The sequence below is a fragment of the Pinus tabuliformis genome, chromosome 3_2 (assembly GCF_031772625.1).
Source record: "Pinus tabuliformis cultivar Carrire ecotype Pingquan chromosome 3_2, CPIR1, whole genome shotgun sequence".
Lineage (NCBI taxonomy): Eukaryota > Viridiplantae > Streptophyta > Pinopsida > Pinales > Pinaceae > Pinus > Pinus tabuliformis.
Genome location: NC_142302.1, coordinates 205,732,844 through 205,746,568, shown reverse-complemented (window position 1 = coordinate 205,746,568; position 13,725 = coordinate 205,732,844). Strand labels below are relative to the sequence as shown.

Sequence of the window (13,725 nt, the reverse complement as noted above, 5' to 3'; positions counted from 1 at the left end):
CAGACCAGATATTGATTTTTTTACCGTTGCCTGGTATCCAGAAGGAGTGGTCGATGATTAGAGATGCGGCTCTGTCATAAATTTTGAGGAATGTCGAATTAGCCAGGCGGATCACATTTTTTAAGCATCTTAGTCTTGGTCCTCTGAAATATTTTTTCCAGATCACCTTTTGAGCCCAGCCAGGATTGGGGGCGATGATCCTCCACACTATTTTTGCAGCCATTGCTACATTTTGTTGACGAAGGTTCTTAAAATTTAGGCCACCTTCCCACAGTGGCTTGGATATGGTATCCCAGCTGACAAGAGGGATTTTTTTTTCATTTTGTTTCCCTCCCTTCCAAAAAAATCTCCTTATGTATTCCTCCATTTTGTTTAGGATAGATGCCGGAGCGAGGAGACCTGCAAATTGGAATAAGGGCAAGCTATTGAGAACTGATTTGATTAAAACTGTTTTGCCTGCAGCATTCAGCCAGGAGTAACCCCAGGCTTGGATCTTTGCCTTGAACTTTTCTAACTGTGGAAGCCAATCTTTGCTGGTAGGTCTCTTTTGAGATATTGGTAGGCCCAGGTATTTGAAGGTTGACCAGGTGGAGGAAGCTTCGAAACCCAAGCATCTTGATAAGGCAGATAGCAGCCTAGGCGAAGTGTTCCAACTGAAAATATGACATTTGCTTTTGTTTACCACACTGCCTGAAGCTTCACTAAATTCATCCAGCACCTCTTTAAACTTTGTAGCAGAAGGAACAGAGGCAGGACCTAGCAGCAATGTGTCATCTGCAAATAAAGCATGATTGATATTTTTGGTTCCTCTTGCAATGCGCAGTCCATTGATCTCTTGGTCCTGCAGCTTTTTATCAAGCAGGAAGCTGAGGGCTGAGGCCTGGATGACAAAGAGCAGGGGGGATAGAGGGCACCCCTGCCTGAGTCCTCTCGAGGCTTTAAAGAAGTCAGTGGCTCTTCCGTTAACAAGTGGAGCTATCCATGGCTCCGAAATGCAAGCCCGGATCCAATTAATGAAGTTTGTTCCAAAACCTAGCTTACACATGACATTCAATAGAAAGCTATGATTGACTCGATCAAAAGCATTTGCTAAATCAAGTTTGATCACCATACCTTGTTCTTTACGGAGTTGGCTCGAGTGTATTGCTTCCTGGACCAGAAGAAAATTGTCCACGATCTGCCTCCCATAGATGAAACCTCCTTGGTTCTCTGGGGTTATTTGCAATTACTTTGGTGATCAACTTGTACCCTGTATTACATAGAGAAATTGGCCGAAATCTGTTGAAGTTGTTGGCCCCTTTTTCTTTGGGTATGAGTGCTAAAAACGCAGAATTTGTACTGCCTCCGATTTTCTGAGTGTTTTGGGATTTTTGTACCATTTTGAGAAGATCTTTTTCAATAATTGGCCAGCACGTTTGGAGGAATCTAGCTGAGAAACCATCCGGTCCAGGGGCCTTGTCCGGATCCATGTCGAAGAGCGCCTTTTTCACCTCCTCTTTTGTGACTTTGGTCTCCAGCAATTCATTGATTCGCTGAGAAATTACAGAGGGTATATTATGCAATATCTCCGGAGAATGACTTGGGTCCTTGTCTTCACTATATAAATTCTGAAAGTGAGTAAACGCAACTCTCTTTATATGCTCGAAGTCCTTATGGATATCTCCCTCCTCTTTAATTTCTGAGATAGTATTGAAGCATTTCCTTGCCTGGGCTTGCTTATGAAAATAAGCAGTGTTCCTATCCCCTGCTTTGAGCCAGAGGTTTCGAGATTTCATTCTCCAATACTCTTCTTCAGCTAAACAGGCCTTGTGGTATTGCTGTTGTAGATGGGTTTCTTGTTCTACTGAGTCCTTAGTAAGTACTGCGTTTTCCATACCAGATTGGTGAGAAGTAAGAGCTGCTTTAATGGTTTTCCTTGTTGTGGTTGGGCTGGGCAGCGTTTTGGCCCATCTTTTTAGGACTCTTTTCATCCTTCTGAGTTTTTCCTCCCAAATATAGAATGGCGATCCATTGACCGGATAATTCCAACATTCCTTGACTATTTGCATGAATTCATTCTCCTTTACCCAAAGAGGACTGAACCTAAATGGAATGGGGCCCAGATCATGATGAGCTAACAAGTCTAACATAATGGGCTTATGATCAGAGGTGCTGTTGGCAAGGATATGCATTCTAGGCTCTAATCCTAGCAGCAGAAAGGAGCTTTGAATTATAAACCTATCTAGCCTGGCAGCAATGTGGCCAGGGCCCAATCTTTTATTAGTCCAAGAGTACTTACCTGAGGAGGGTTTAATGTCCAGCATATCCCAGTCTTGCACTATGTCCTCAACCCATTCTCTAGCCGGATCTCTGACTATGCTGCCTCCCCTTTTTTCTGATGGGTGAAGGGTAAGATTGAAATCGCCAGCAATTATTATGTTCTCCAAATCTGTCAGATCTGCTTGCTGTCTTAGAGAGTCCCAACAATCTTTTTTTCCCCAACGTTGACTGGAGAGTAAACGTTGAAGAGGCAAAACGTTTGCTTAGTGTCCAGATTCTGCATTTTTAGCATCAACCAATGGGTTTTCCTGGCCTCTAATAGAACTGTAAATTTATTGGGGTTCCAGAGAGTACCTATTCCTCCTGAGGCGCCCCGGGCGGAGATTGCTCTTGCTTCACTTTTATTCCAAACTTTCTTGCTTGTTTGGAGGAAGACTATGTCTTCCAGCTTTGTCTCCTGGACGAGAAGTAGATCTGGGGTTTCTGTCCTGATTAGACTTCTGATGGCTTCTTCTTTCATTTTGCTCCCCATCCCTCTGCAGTTCCAGGAGATGACCTTCATTATTTATGTTTCAGATGAGCTCCCTTGGAGCCTTGGGGCGGGTTTTTCAATATCTTTGGCTTTGAAGCTAGCATTTTTTCCAAGGTTGGCTGGCTTCCCTGGAGTTTTTCTTTGTAAGTCTCCTGTTCCCTTTTTTCCCTATCTGTTTTCCGGCCTCTTGTTGATCTTCTTACCGGGGTGTGGGATTCTCCTATTTCTCCTTCCTCTTCTGATTCCTCCGTTTCTTGCTCTTCTTCTTCTTCTTCCATGAACATGCCTTTTGGGCTTGGTCCTTTGAGAGAGGCCGGTGGAGCTTCTTCCTCGTCCTCTTGGGCTGTGACTTTGAGGTTTTCCACTTCTTTGGGGGAAGCTGGGGTTGTGCTTTTCCTTGAGGATTCTGGCTTTTGGATCTCTACCTCTGGAGTGCCTTCTGTCGGTTGGCTTAAAAGGATGAATTTGTTTTCTTGCGCCTTTTTGGTAGGAGGCTTCTGGACATTACCCTGAAAGTTGCCTTTGCCGGATGGTCCACCCTGTTTCTGTCCCCTGTGGTTGGCTCTGGCTCTTTTTACTTGATTCCATCCCTCTTCGTTTCCTTTCTCTGGCTCTGGATTAGTCGGGCAGTTTCTAGCGAAGTGCCCATACACATGGCATTTCCTGCATTTGAATGGCAGCTGTTCATAATCCAAGATCTGCACATGGGACCAGCTACCGACTCTGAGTTTGATTGCTTCTGGTAAACCTTCCTCTAGATCTACCTCCACACAGATCCTGGCACAATCGTACTGATCCTTGTTGCTTGCCCGATCTATGAATTTCCCTAGGGAGTTGCCAATGTGTTTCAAGGAGTCCCAGTTCCAACAGTGAACCGGCAGATTTGGTAGACGAACCCATACTGGAACAGCCTTGGGAACATCCACCGCTGGATCAAAATCCGGGGTCCATTTGTTCAGGTAGAGACCCTGAGGACCCATGAAATACGGTCCATTTCGAAAGATCAGGTCTTTGTCTTCTTTGGAGGTAAATTCAAAAAGAAAAAACCCTCTTCCTAGAAAATAAGAGGTAACACTTTGACTGATCAGAGGCGCCCAGTTCCTGTTCACCCATTGCTCTGTAGTTTTCGGGGAGGGCCAAAGTCCCGTGAATTGGCCAATAAGACCCCGATCCGCCAATGACAAAGCAACTTGCATGGGAGTCTCCGGAGGCAAGGAGATCTCTGGAATTTCATCTAGCTTCTTGACGAATTTGGAGGCATCGTTTCTCTTTTTCGGAGGCAGACCTGCCAAGAGTTGATTGAATGCGTCTACAGCAGGACTGGAGGGCGGATCATGGCCCTGAGACTCCATCAGGTTTGATGCCGGCCGCCACACGGGCAGCGCAGCATAGGCCACACCCTAGCCAGAAGAGGAGCTGAATGCCTTAGATCCGATCAGATCTAGTTCAAGAAGGCCCGCGGGTTGCAGGATCGGCGAACAGCAGGGTCGCAGGCTTTGAGCCCGCAGGGGGCGGGTCTCGAGAGGAGCCGAGGCTCGCAGCAGGCCTGATCACCGAGGACGCCCAGCGCTCGCAATCTCCCTCCAAGCGCAAGTTATTATTTTGAATGGAAATGTCTAATTAAATCATTTAATCAGTTTTAACTTAGGGAAATAAATTAATTAATTAGTAATAACCGAGACATGTTCAATTTTCCTCAGGAGTCTTCTAGTAAAGTTTCTAATTGATCTTAGCCATCGATTAGATCATTTCATATCTAGATCTTGGTTGTTGATTTCTCAACAATAAATTATATAAGAAATTGATGGGGGGAGCCTTGGAGATTATGATGATCATAGTTATTGGGGCTTGACACCAATGAGGTTTTCAGTAGGGGGGAGAGATTTGTTGGAGAAAATTCTTTACAAAAATTCACAATTACGGGAATTTGCAGTTGCAGGAATCCACAATCGTAGGAATTTGCAATTACGGGTATTCATAATCGCAAGAATTCGTAGTTACAGGAATTCACAGTTGCAGGTATTTGCGGTTACTAGAAAGTGTGATTGCATGAAATTGTGATTGCAAGGAAGGGCCCAGTTGATTTGTAGAGGGAGATAGGGTAATTTCCCAAATCGATTTGTTCAGAAATGAAGAAAAACTTGCGAGAGCTTTGCTAATGTTAGGCAGGCGGTTTATGTAGATTCTGAATTTGTTGAGGAATATATAGCTAACCCAGAGATGCGAAGAACTAGTTTTTCCTTTGGGTTTTTGTAGGGACATTTTGTCCAAAAATATTGTGTCCATTTTTTGATTGATTTTTCTCCAGTTTCCACAGTTTATTTTTGGTGAATATTGCAATTGTGTTTTTATTCAGTATTTTCAGTAAAATAATTTTGCGCATAATTAAATACATTGGATAATTATTGGTTGATTGCAATAAGCAATATTTTTGTCAAAATTTCACACCAATGGTGCAAGATAAGGATAATAATTTTAGAATGGTTGATCATATTAGCGAGTCTACAATTCAATTGGAGTACAAGATTGCATCACATGACAGCCTGTATAATGGCATTCAAATATTATCAGTCCAAGGGGCATTCAAATATTATTGTTTCAAAGCCGTCTATTAGTTTTTGTAGCATCAGACGGTGTTCTAGTCTGAAAACTTTGTGGAAAGGATAAAACAGAGGAGTCCTCCAAAATGCATAAATCGTTTATGGAAATTCCACTTAGAGATAGCTCAATCAAATTAATTGAAAATTATTTAAATTTTTCCTAACTTGCGAAAATTAGTTAATTAATAGGAATTAATTGAGAAAGGTGAGGATTCTCTAGAAACTCACACTGATCAACATGGAGATGATCTCAGCCATCGATTAAGGTTTAATCTTGGTTGTTGGAGTGCCAACTAGAGATTATAAGAAGAGGTCGATGGGTTGTTTCTACAAAACATGGTCTTCATCGGATGAGATTTCTGATTCAATGCTTGATTCACACTGGCAGTTATCTGAATCAGTCTGGGGCATTCAAAGTGTGAGTGTGATTTTGGTTATGTTTTTGAGTTTTTGAGTCTAAGGAGGAAGTTCTTGCTTCCATCTCTTTAGAGTCGGATCTGAGAAGCCTGTGCATCAGAGTGAGAGCTCTCGTGAGAACCTAAAGTGGCTAGATTATTAGGTTTTTGAAGTCTGTGTGTTTTCATAAGAATTCAAGTTCTAAGATAGAGCCTGTGAAAGACTAGGAAGCCTTCAAATAACTTCTTGCTTGACAAGTCGCAACATCTGATAAATGCCTAAACATTATATCTCTGGAAAAAAGCTTCAAAATTTCTGTATGAATTTGTAAAGAAACTTCTGCATAAATATATGAGTATCCATTTTTTGAGCATGATACATTCCTCTTGAGTACATTTTTCATTTCTGTATGTGTTAAAATTGTCTGTTGAGGTAGTATCTGTGAGACAAGAGGTTCGCTGGAGGTTTGCCGAGGTCTGAGGAACACCAGAAATGTGGCCACAGGGCAATCCAAGCATTATCTTCTCGGATACCATTTACAACTTTTCAGACTACAAAAAGTTGTGGTGGGACATCATAAATGTAGATGGAAAAAACGAAACTCACTAAACAAGTAAAATTCGGGGCCAAAGGGACCACACAAAGACAACGACAATGTGAATGGATTCAATAATGGTGGAATGATTTCCGCCTCAACAAGGCTGTTATGGATCCTGTTTTCTTCCAGCGTGACTTTCAATATGAATGTGACACTTGTGGATTTTTAACTGAATGTTGGCATTCTCCATATAAAATTGTTGGAGATGTCAATAATTATCAAGACAGTCAAATTCTTGGTTACTTTATGAAAAGACACCATGAATGGTTAGTCATGACTAAGATTAAACACCAAATCGTCTTAAGAAAGCCTAGGATTGTACGAATAATTTATACAAAGTCTTGGGATTCTTGTAGATATTCTCAAATAAGATTTCCAGGGGCCACACCCTTGGTGGAATAATGGTTCTCCTGGGCTTGTCCTTAAAGCTTCCACAGTGTAATAATGATGTCTAGTCACAACATTGAATGTGACAAGTTTTCTTGTGGGTTTTTCTCTTTAAAATCATCCACTCTGTAAAATTTATTTACAGTACAATGTTTTGGTCTAAGGTATTGACAAAGGATCTAAGTATATAAGAAGAAGAAGATCAAAAGGCTAAGTGTGCAAGTAATGAATATCTTATGAAGAGCAAATATGCATGTTATGGGTTTCTAGTGCTTTGCTTGATCTGAACTAAGGATGAACCTAAGCGGTTGATGATGGATGAGACCTGATGATGGATCAGGATCATAAGACCTAAAATGTATTATCATTATGTGGTATGATCATGGATAATCTAGATCTAGATGCTAATACATGTTTTATTTTGTAAATGTTATGATCTGGGTATGGCTGAAGTCTGGAATAGTTGTGAAGTTTTTAGTTAGTATTTGTAGATGTATACGCTGGTTCGACTTGGTCAAGGTGTGTATACACGCCAGTTCGGTACTTAAAAGTAGCGTATACATTATGAGATATGATGTTTGAAGTTGCAGTTGGTTCTAATTGTTGATGCAGAGTTTTTTTGTTCTGCTCTCTGTTTTGGTGACCGTGTTTGGTGGCAGTGTTCTGAATGTTCATATTTATTGATTGTGATTTGCATCAACGTTGATGGGTTTTCAGTGATTGGTTATATTGCAGTGGTGATTGATTTTGAGCTTCAATGTTGCTGATGGGTCCAATATGAAAATTAGATGAAACGTGGCCTTCATATTGTGTATTGTGTACCAGGTGTATCTAGTCTGAAAATTTATGAAAGATGGTCCCTGGAGGAAGAAAGAAGGTCGTAGCCTTCTGTAGGTCAGTGCCTACGTATTGGTAAACATATCGGCCAGTACAAGAGCTAGGGGGTTGTAGCTCCCTTATAGTAGCAGCTGAAGAACGAGTGAAGGTTGAAGCCTTTTGTAGGCCAATGCCTACGTGCTAGTAAACATATCAGCTAGTATAAGAGCTAGGGGGGTTATAGCTCCCTTACAGTAGAAGCTGCAGAATGAGAGAAGGTTGTAGCCTTCTTCAGGTGGGTGCCTGCGTATTGGTATGAGTTTGCGCCAGTACAAGAGTGTAAACAAGTTTTTTTTTTTTTATATCAAAAGAAGATAAAGACGACAACAACAGGTGGTTTTTCTCCCGCATTGGGTTTCCACTTTAAATCACGGTGTTCATGTGTGTTACTTATGCATGATGGTTTATTCTATTATTACTGCACATGGTTACTGTGTAAATGGCTAATAAAGTACTGATTAAAGATCAACATATGATGAATTAACTGAATCATAAGTTCACTAGATATACGTTGGTTGCGTTAAAGACAGTTGCGTGCACACGCGAGTTCCCTTCATTGAAGTAACATATATAAATTTGAGTATGAAATGAAAAAGTTATTGATTTAATAAACACTGATTCATGCCCCCCCCTCTCAGTATTATTCCCAAAAAAATACATAATTTGCCTCATAGAAACACATGAGCATGAAAGGTGCAAGACACCTTTGTTTGAAGGATACTGGAAGATGGAAGCGTGTAACAAGGCAGCAAGGAATGGCAAAGGGCACGGGGGTATCATGGTTTTAGTAAGGGAGAAAGAAGGTCGTCTCATTCAGTTAGAAAAAGAAGACTCAAATAAGCAATTCATTTGGTTTAAAATATCAAAAAATGGAAATCACATCAGAATTGCAACACGTTATTTTACACCGCAAGTTTCAAAAATCTACAAAAGTAGAGGGCTTGACCATAATTACCCCTTTACAACCTTATAAATAGATATTGCAACATATTATAAGCTAGGTGAAGTCCTTATAGTGGGTGACTTCAATGCTAGGACTGCAAGTGAGAAAGCTAGCATTCTTTGTTGTAAAGAAGATTGCGACCCTATTTGGCTTACAGAAGAGAGTAATCATCAGTGGAAAAGAATTTCAAAGGACAAGGGTTATAATCTCTTTGGTGAACAATTGCTTACTCTATGTGGGGCCTTCAATTTATTCATTTGTAATGGCTTGACTAGATGGGTAAAGTCTTATGTAATTTGCTTGCATGGTTTGTGTGAGAAAATGGAGAAAGTTTTGATTGGAAATCAACTTTGGGACTTAAAATCTCCCAAAGGGCATAATTATTTTGATTCTAGAAAATTGTAATACCTTCAAAATGACGCTAGAGAGGCTCTTTGAGAAGGAGAAAATCCCAATTCATGGTCTTCATAGCCACGATTAACACATTTAATTCAAAGCGCACTTGTGGAGTGTAAAAGAGCAAAAATTAAGAAGTTTGAAACAAATTGCTTTCCTATTAATGTTTGGTTTGATGAGGAATGCAAAAAGGCAAGGCGAATGTGGAAAGAGTCAAACATAGATAACATAAAGCTCAAACCTTACAAGCAGAGATTAAGAAAGAAAAAAGTTGTTTTCATGGTTTCAAGGAGGGAAGAAATAATCTTCCTTGGGAAAAATAACCCAAAATTATTTTGGAAGGAGATCCAATCGAGAAAGAAGCAAACTGAAAATAATATTACAACTTTTAAAGGGTTTGACTATGCAACACAACTCTATGAGTAGGATCCCAAGGTTGACCCTACCCCCTTGGTCAACACTGATATTGAACTCTTCATGGTGCAAGAGGTAGAGATGGGTATCAAGAAGTTGGGTGTTGGAAAACAAAGGACTTAGTTGAACTCCAAGCAGTGTATCTAAAGTGGGGCTCAAAGATTCTTGCACCTCTCATTACAAAAATTTTCAACAACATCATACAACAAGGGTTCCCCACAAATTGGACAACTAGTCTGGCAATATCCCTTTTCAAGAGTGGTGACGTCAATAATCTCTCCAATTATAGGATCATAATGACAAATCCATTGTTTGCAAAGTTATTTGGAAGCATGCTAGAAAATAAAATCAGCAAGTGGGTAGAAGAAAGAGATAAGCGTGCTAAAGGGCAAGCAGGTTTTAGACCTAAACATTCCACAGTTGATCATTTATAACTTTAAGGCACATCATTGAAATTTTTTGGTAGAAAAAGGAAGGAGTCTTTTGCTGCTTTGTTGATTTCAGAAAAGTGTTTGAGATGGTTCTTAGGGATAAGCTTTGGCACAAAATGGAGGAACTTGGGGTTCCTAAACATTTGAGAGCAGTTGTGCATAGGTTGTATGAAGAGGTGAAAGTCAAAGTTAGAACTTCAACAAGAATTTCTGAAAGTTTTATAAGCGATATCGGGGTCAAGCAAGGTTGACCATTGTCTCCTACCCTTTTTGTTTTATATATTGAAAATCTTGAGGAGTGGTTAAATTCGCAAGGGGGTGATGGCATCCATTTGGGCAAGTTTGTTATAAGGATTCTTTTGTATGCAAATGACATTATTCTGATTGCTAAATCTGCTCTTCATTTGCAATAACACTTACTATCCCTTGAGCATTTTTGTAGAAGGGTGGGGATAAAAGTAAATATTAGTAAAACGAAAGTAGTGGTTTTCTATAAAAAAGAAAACATAACGAGCATAAGTTCTACTCCGAAGGCAACATTTTGGAAGAAGTTGCGGATTACAAATACCTTGGAATTGACTTCAACACAAATCTACGCTAGGATGGTTGTAGAAAGAAAAGAACTTTGGGGGGGTTGGAAAGCATTTTATGCTTTTCAAAATAGGTGTAGAGATAGGTAGAGTTATGGGACTAGAAAACCACTCAAACTCTTTTTATGCTTCTAGTGATTCCGATGATTTTCTATGGTTGTGAACTGTGGGATAGTAGTACATCCAACATGCAATGGAAACAAATTGAGAAAAGTCAGAAGCGTTTGATTACAAACAAATTTAAAATTAAAAGTGCAATTCCTTATGCTATCTTGTTAAGTGAAACAGGGGCTGCTCCTATTGAAACAATTGCTATGGTGTGAGTCAAAAGGTATTTAAAACAATTGAGAAAATGGAAGAGGGCAGATGGCCTAAGGTTGTCTTTAATGATGTATTGTGCAAAAAAAGGAAGACTTAGATGCAACAAAATAACAAATGGTTTAGTAAATGGGGTATTTCCTTGAACATGTGTCCTATAAGCAGTAAAGAGATAAAATCTTTTCTTATTGATCATTTCCACAAGCGTACTTGGGATAAGGAGCTAGGGAGAAAGAAAAAATACTATATTGAAGAGTTTAATCCCACTCATAGTCATCAACAAAAAGCGTACATAGAGGCCAATATTTCTTGGAGAGCCAAGATTCTTATTGCTCAGTTAAAAACTAATTCTCATCAACTCCATTATGAAAAAGGGCGTTGGAAAAGGCTAAAGGAAGTGTGGGAGGAAGAGTATGTATTTTTTGTTCTTCCAGAAAACTGGAAACAAAACAACATTTCATTTTAGAATGCGAGGCCTTCAGAGACAACAAGGAAAGTTTGCAGATATTCTGGCAACTACTTCTTGGGATAATATATTTAGCGAGGGGTTTGTCAAGAAGTTGGGAGATTTTATTGTGAGGCTTCACATGAAAAGGGTCGAATACATCAACCAAATGAAAAAGCAATTTATCACATAGGCTATATTTAGCCTCATGGATGTTAAAATAATTTTATTTCTTTATTTCTTTCTTTATTGGGAGTAATGCGTAATGCATTTACATTTGTGGAGTAACAATAATTAGTTTGGATTAATTATTGGTTGGGAATTGAAAAATTAACGGACCTTTCTTTGAAAAAGGGTTAAGTAGAGGTTATTGAAAAAGAAGAGTTTTGGTTTATCGTCATTTTAATAAAAAAGAGCTGGTTGTAGTGTGGAGTAGGTTATTCATGCCATGGTAGTCCTTGTTCTTCATCAGTACCTATTTACCTAGTGATTCTTATCTGCCACAACTTATTAGTATGGACTTGTTATTGGTTTTTATCTGTGATCATCTATTTTGATTATTAATTATGAATTATTGGCCATTAAAATGAGAACCAAATAACAAATAAATGGTTTATAGAAACATTATTTCGAATGGATTTGAATAACCCTTAAGTCAAGTACCTTATGATGCTATGTGACAAGATCAAAATGACCAACTCTTTGTGAATAGGAAGGAGGATGCAATAACATTGGTTATCATTCAAAAATATTTGGATGATAATGTTCTTCGCAAGATTTCCATAGCAACCACATCTACAGAAGCTTTGAATATTCTATAAATGACATATAGTGAAAGGGGAAGCAACATTGACCAACATTGAGCTAAGTCACAGAGAATTACATGTGTTAATGAAGTGCCCACTCTAACGGGAGAAGCACAAGATTTTGATATCGTAGAAAAGATAGAAAAACAAAAGAAGATATGCAAGATATGGAGAGTACAATTGACCTAAACACTACATAAAATTTTGAAGAAATTACAAAAGAAAAAAGTGAATTTGTACAAGATTCAAAGTATCCACATCATGCAAAAAGTGAATCACACTGTGTAGATACATGTGTGGAAGATGAAATTAATGTTGAAAATGATGAAATTGAAACCACCTTTGTAGCAACAACAGAAGAGGATAACCTAGTAGTGAAAGTTGAATTAGATTTTTTTGAAGAGTAGTTTGCAAAGATTAGGTATGATGATAAAGATGAAAGTGGTTATGGAAAATTTACCATAACTACAACAGAAGAAGGAACACAAAATTTGAAGAAAATTATTAGAGGTGTTGAAGCTATTACAACAATAGAAGTGGAGATAATGGAACACAAAGATATTTATCTTACACAAGTCAACAAAGAAGTTCAATCAACAGTAGCTGAAGTACAAGCAAATGTAGATGAAGAATTAGATCAACCCAACAATGAAAACAAGGAAATATTGAAAAAAAAAGATATGTAGAGTATAAAGATTGGAGTAAAAAGAAGAAAAAGCTTGTACAATATAGTGATGAGAACAACCTGTGCCAACATACAGAAGTAAAACAAGGTTTTGAATTGATTTAGTGTTGTAAATGTAGCTGGGACTAAGATCAATACGTAGTAGTGGTCTTAATTAAAGAGTTGTTTGTGTTGATGAATGTAATAGTTGATATTAAAGGTCAGTATAAAAAATAACCTCCTTTGTTCGCTGGTCAAATCCGATAGTTGTCAAGCGAAGTCATTTTTTGAGAGATATTTTTAGAGATTGTTAGTTTGGATATTTTTTGAAAATGCCATCAACTATTTGAAAGGTAAGCAACTGAATAACTATCTTATGATTTTGGAGGAGCTTTTGCCATTGATGGTCAAGGAAGATGCCCAAAATTGGCTATAAAATCAGCCCATAACTTCTTTAGAAGGTTCAAATTGAAGCTTCATGATATATGCTTCAAACATTCCATGAGTTATCTCCAATGATCAAGCGAATTAGGCCTCAGAGAGCTGATCAAAGAGGGGGCCAAGACTGTGTATTACTAAACTACTTCAAATGTTTGAATTGCCTCAGATGCAAGACTTTTGGAGGGCTAGAATACCACAAGTCTAATCACACTTCTTACGAAGATCCCCACAAAGGAAACTAGAGATCTCACTTCAAAATTTGACCTTAGAATAATGCCACAAAGATGATCCGAAATTTGCCTCAGAACCCACAAAAACTTGAACATTAAGCATGGAGGCAAGGATACTACAGCAAAGGATGTGTTACTCATTGAAAACATGAACCATAATCTGCTAAGCATGAGCATGTGTGATCAAGGACACACAGTGCTATTAAACTCAAAGAAATGTGAAACAAGAAGGAGAAATTTGGCAAGTTGGTGGCGACTACAACAAGGTCTCCAAATTTTATATACACATTGGATGCTATCAGAAAAGAAGGTTGTTTCTTGGCTAAAGAGGATGAAAGTTGGCTCGGGCACAAAAGTATGGGACATATAAACTTCGATAACCTTGTTAGAATCAGTAAA

General features: G+C 38.8%; 1 protein-coding gene across 1 annotated transcript; it reads right to left on the bottom strand.

Annotated features, from left to right (window-relative positions):
* Positions 1–1,121: 1,121 nt before the first annotated feature.
* LOC149180473 (uncharacterized) lies at positions 1,122–4,143 on the bottom strand. Its single transcript, XM_089413884.1, has 4 exons — positions 3,867–4,143; positions 3,050–3,719; positions 2,279–2,487; positions 1,122–2,185 (listed from the first exon to the last, which is right to left on the bottom strand). Exons 1-4 carry the CDS (start codon positions 4,141–4,143, stop codon positions 1,122–1,124), a joined length of 2,220 nt encoding a protein of 739 aa, XP_089270010.1.
* Positions 4,144–13,725: the final 9,582 nt, after the last annotated feature.

What these genes read in the sequence shown, in the direction of transcription:
- LOC149180473 (XM_089413884.1), bottom strand. Translation starts at nt 4,143, where the DNA reads ATGGAGTCTCAGGGCCATGATCCGCCCTCCAGTCCTGCTGTAGACGCA. An exon ending in ATGGAAGAAGAAGAAGAAGA is followed by an intron (nt 2,488 to 3,049) that starts GCAAGAAACGGA and finishes TTTACTCTCCAG; the next exon opens with TCAACGTTGGGGAAAAAAAG. An exon ending in GGACATTAAACCCTCCTCAG is followed by an intron (nt 2,186 to 2,278) that starts GTAAGTACTCTT and finishes TTCTGCTGCTAG; the next exon opens with GATTAGAGCCTAGAATGCAT.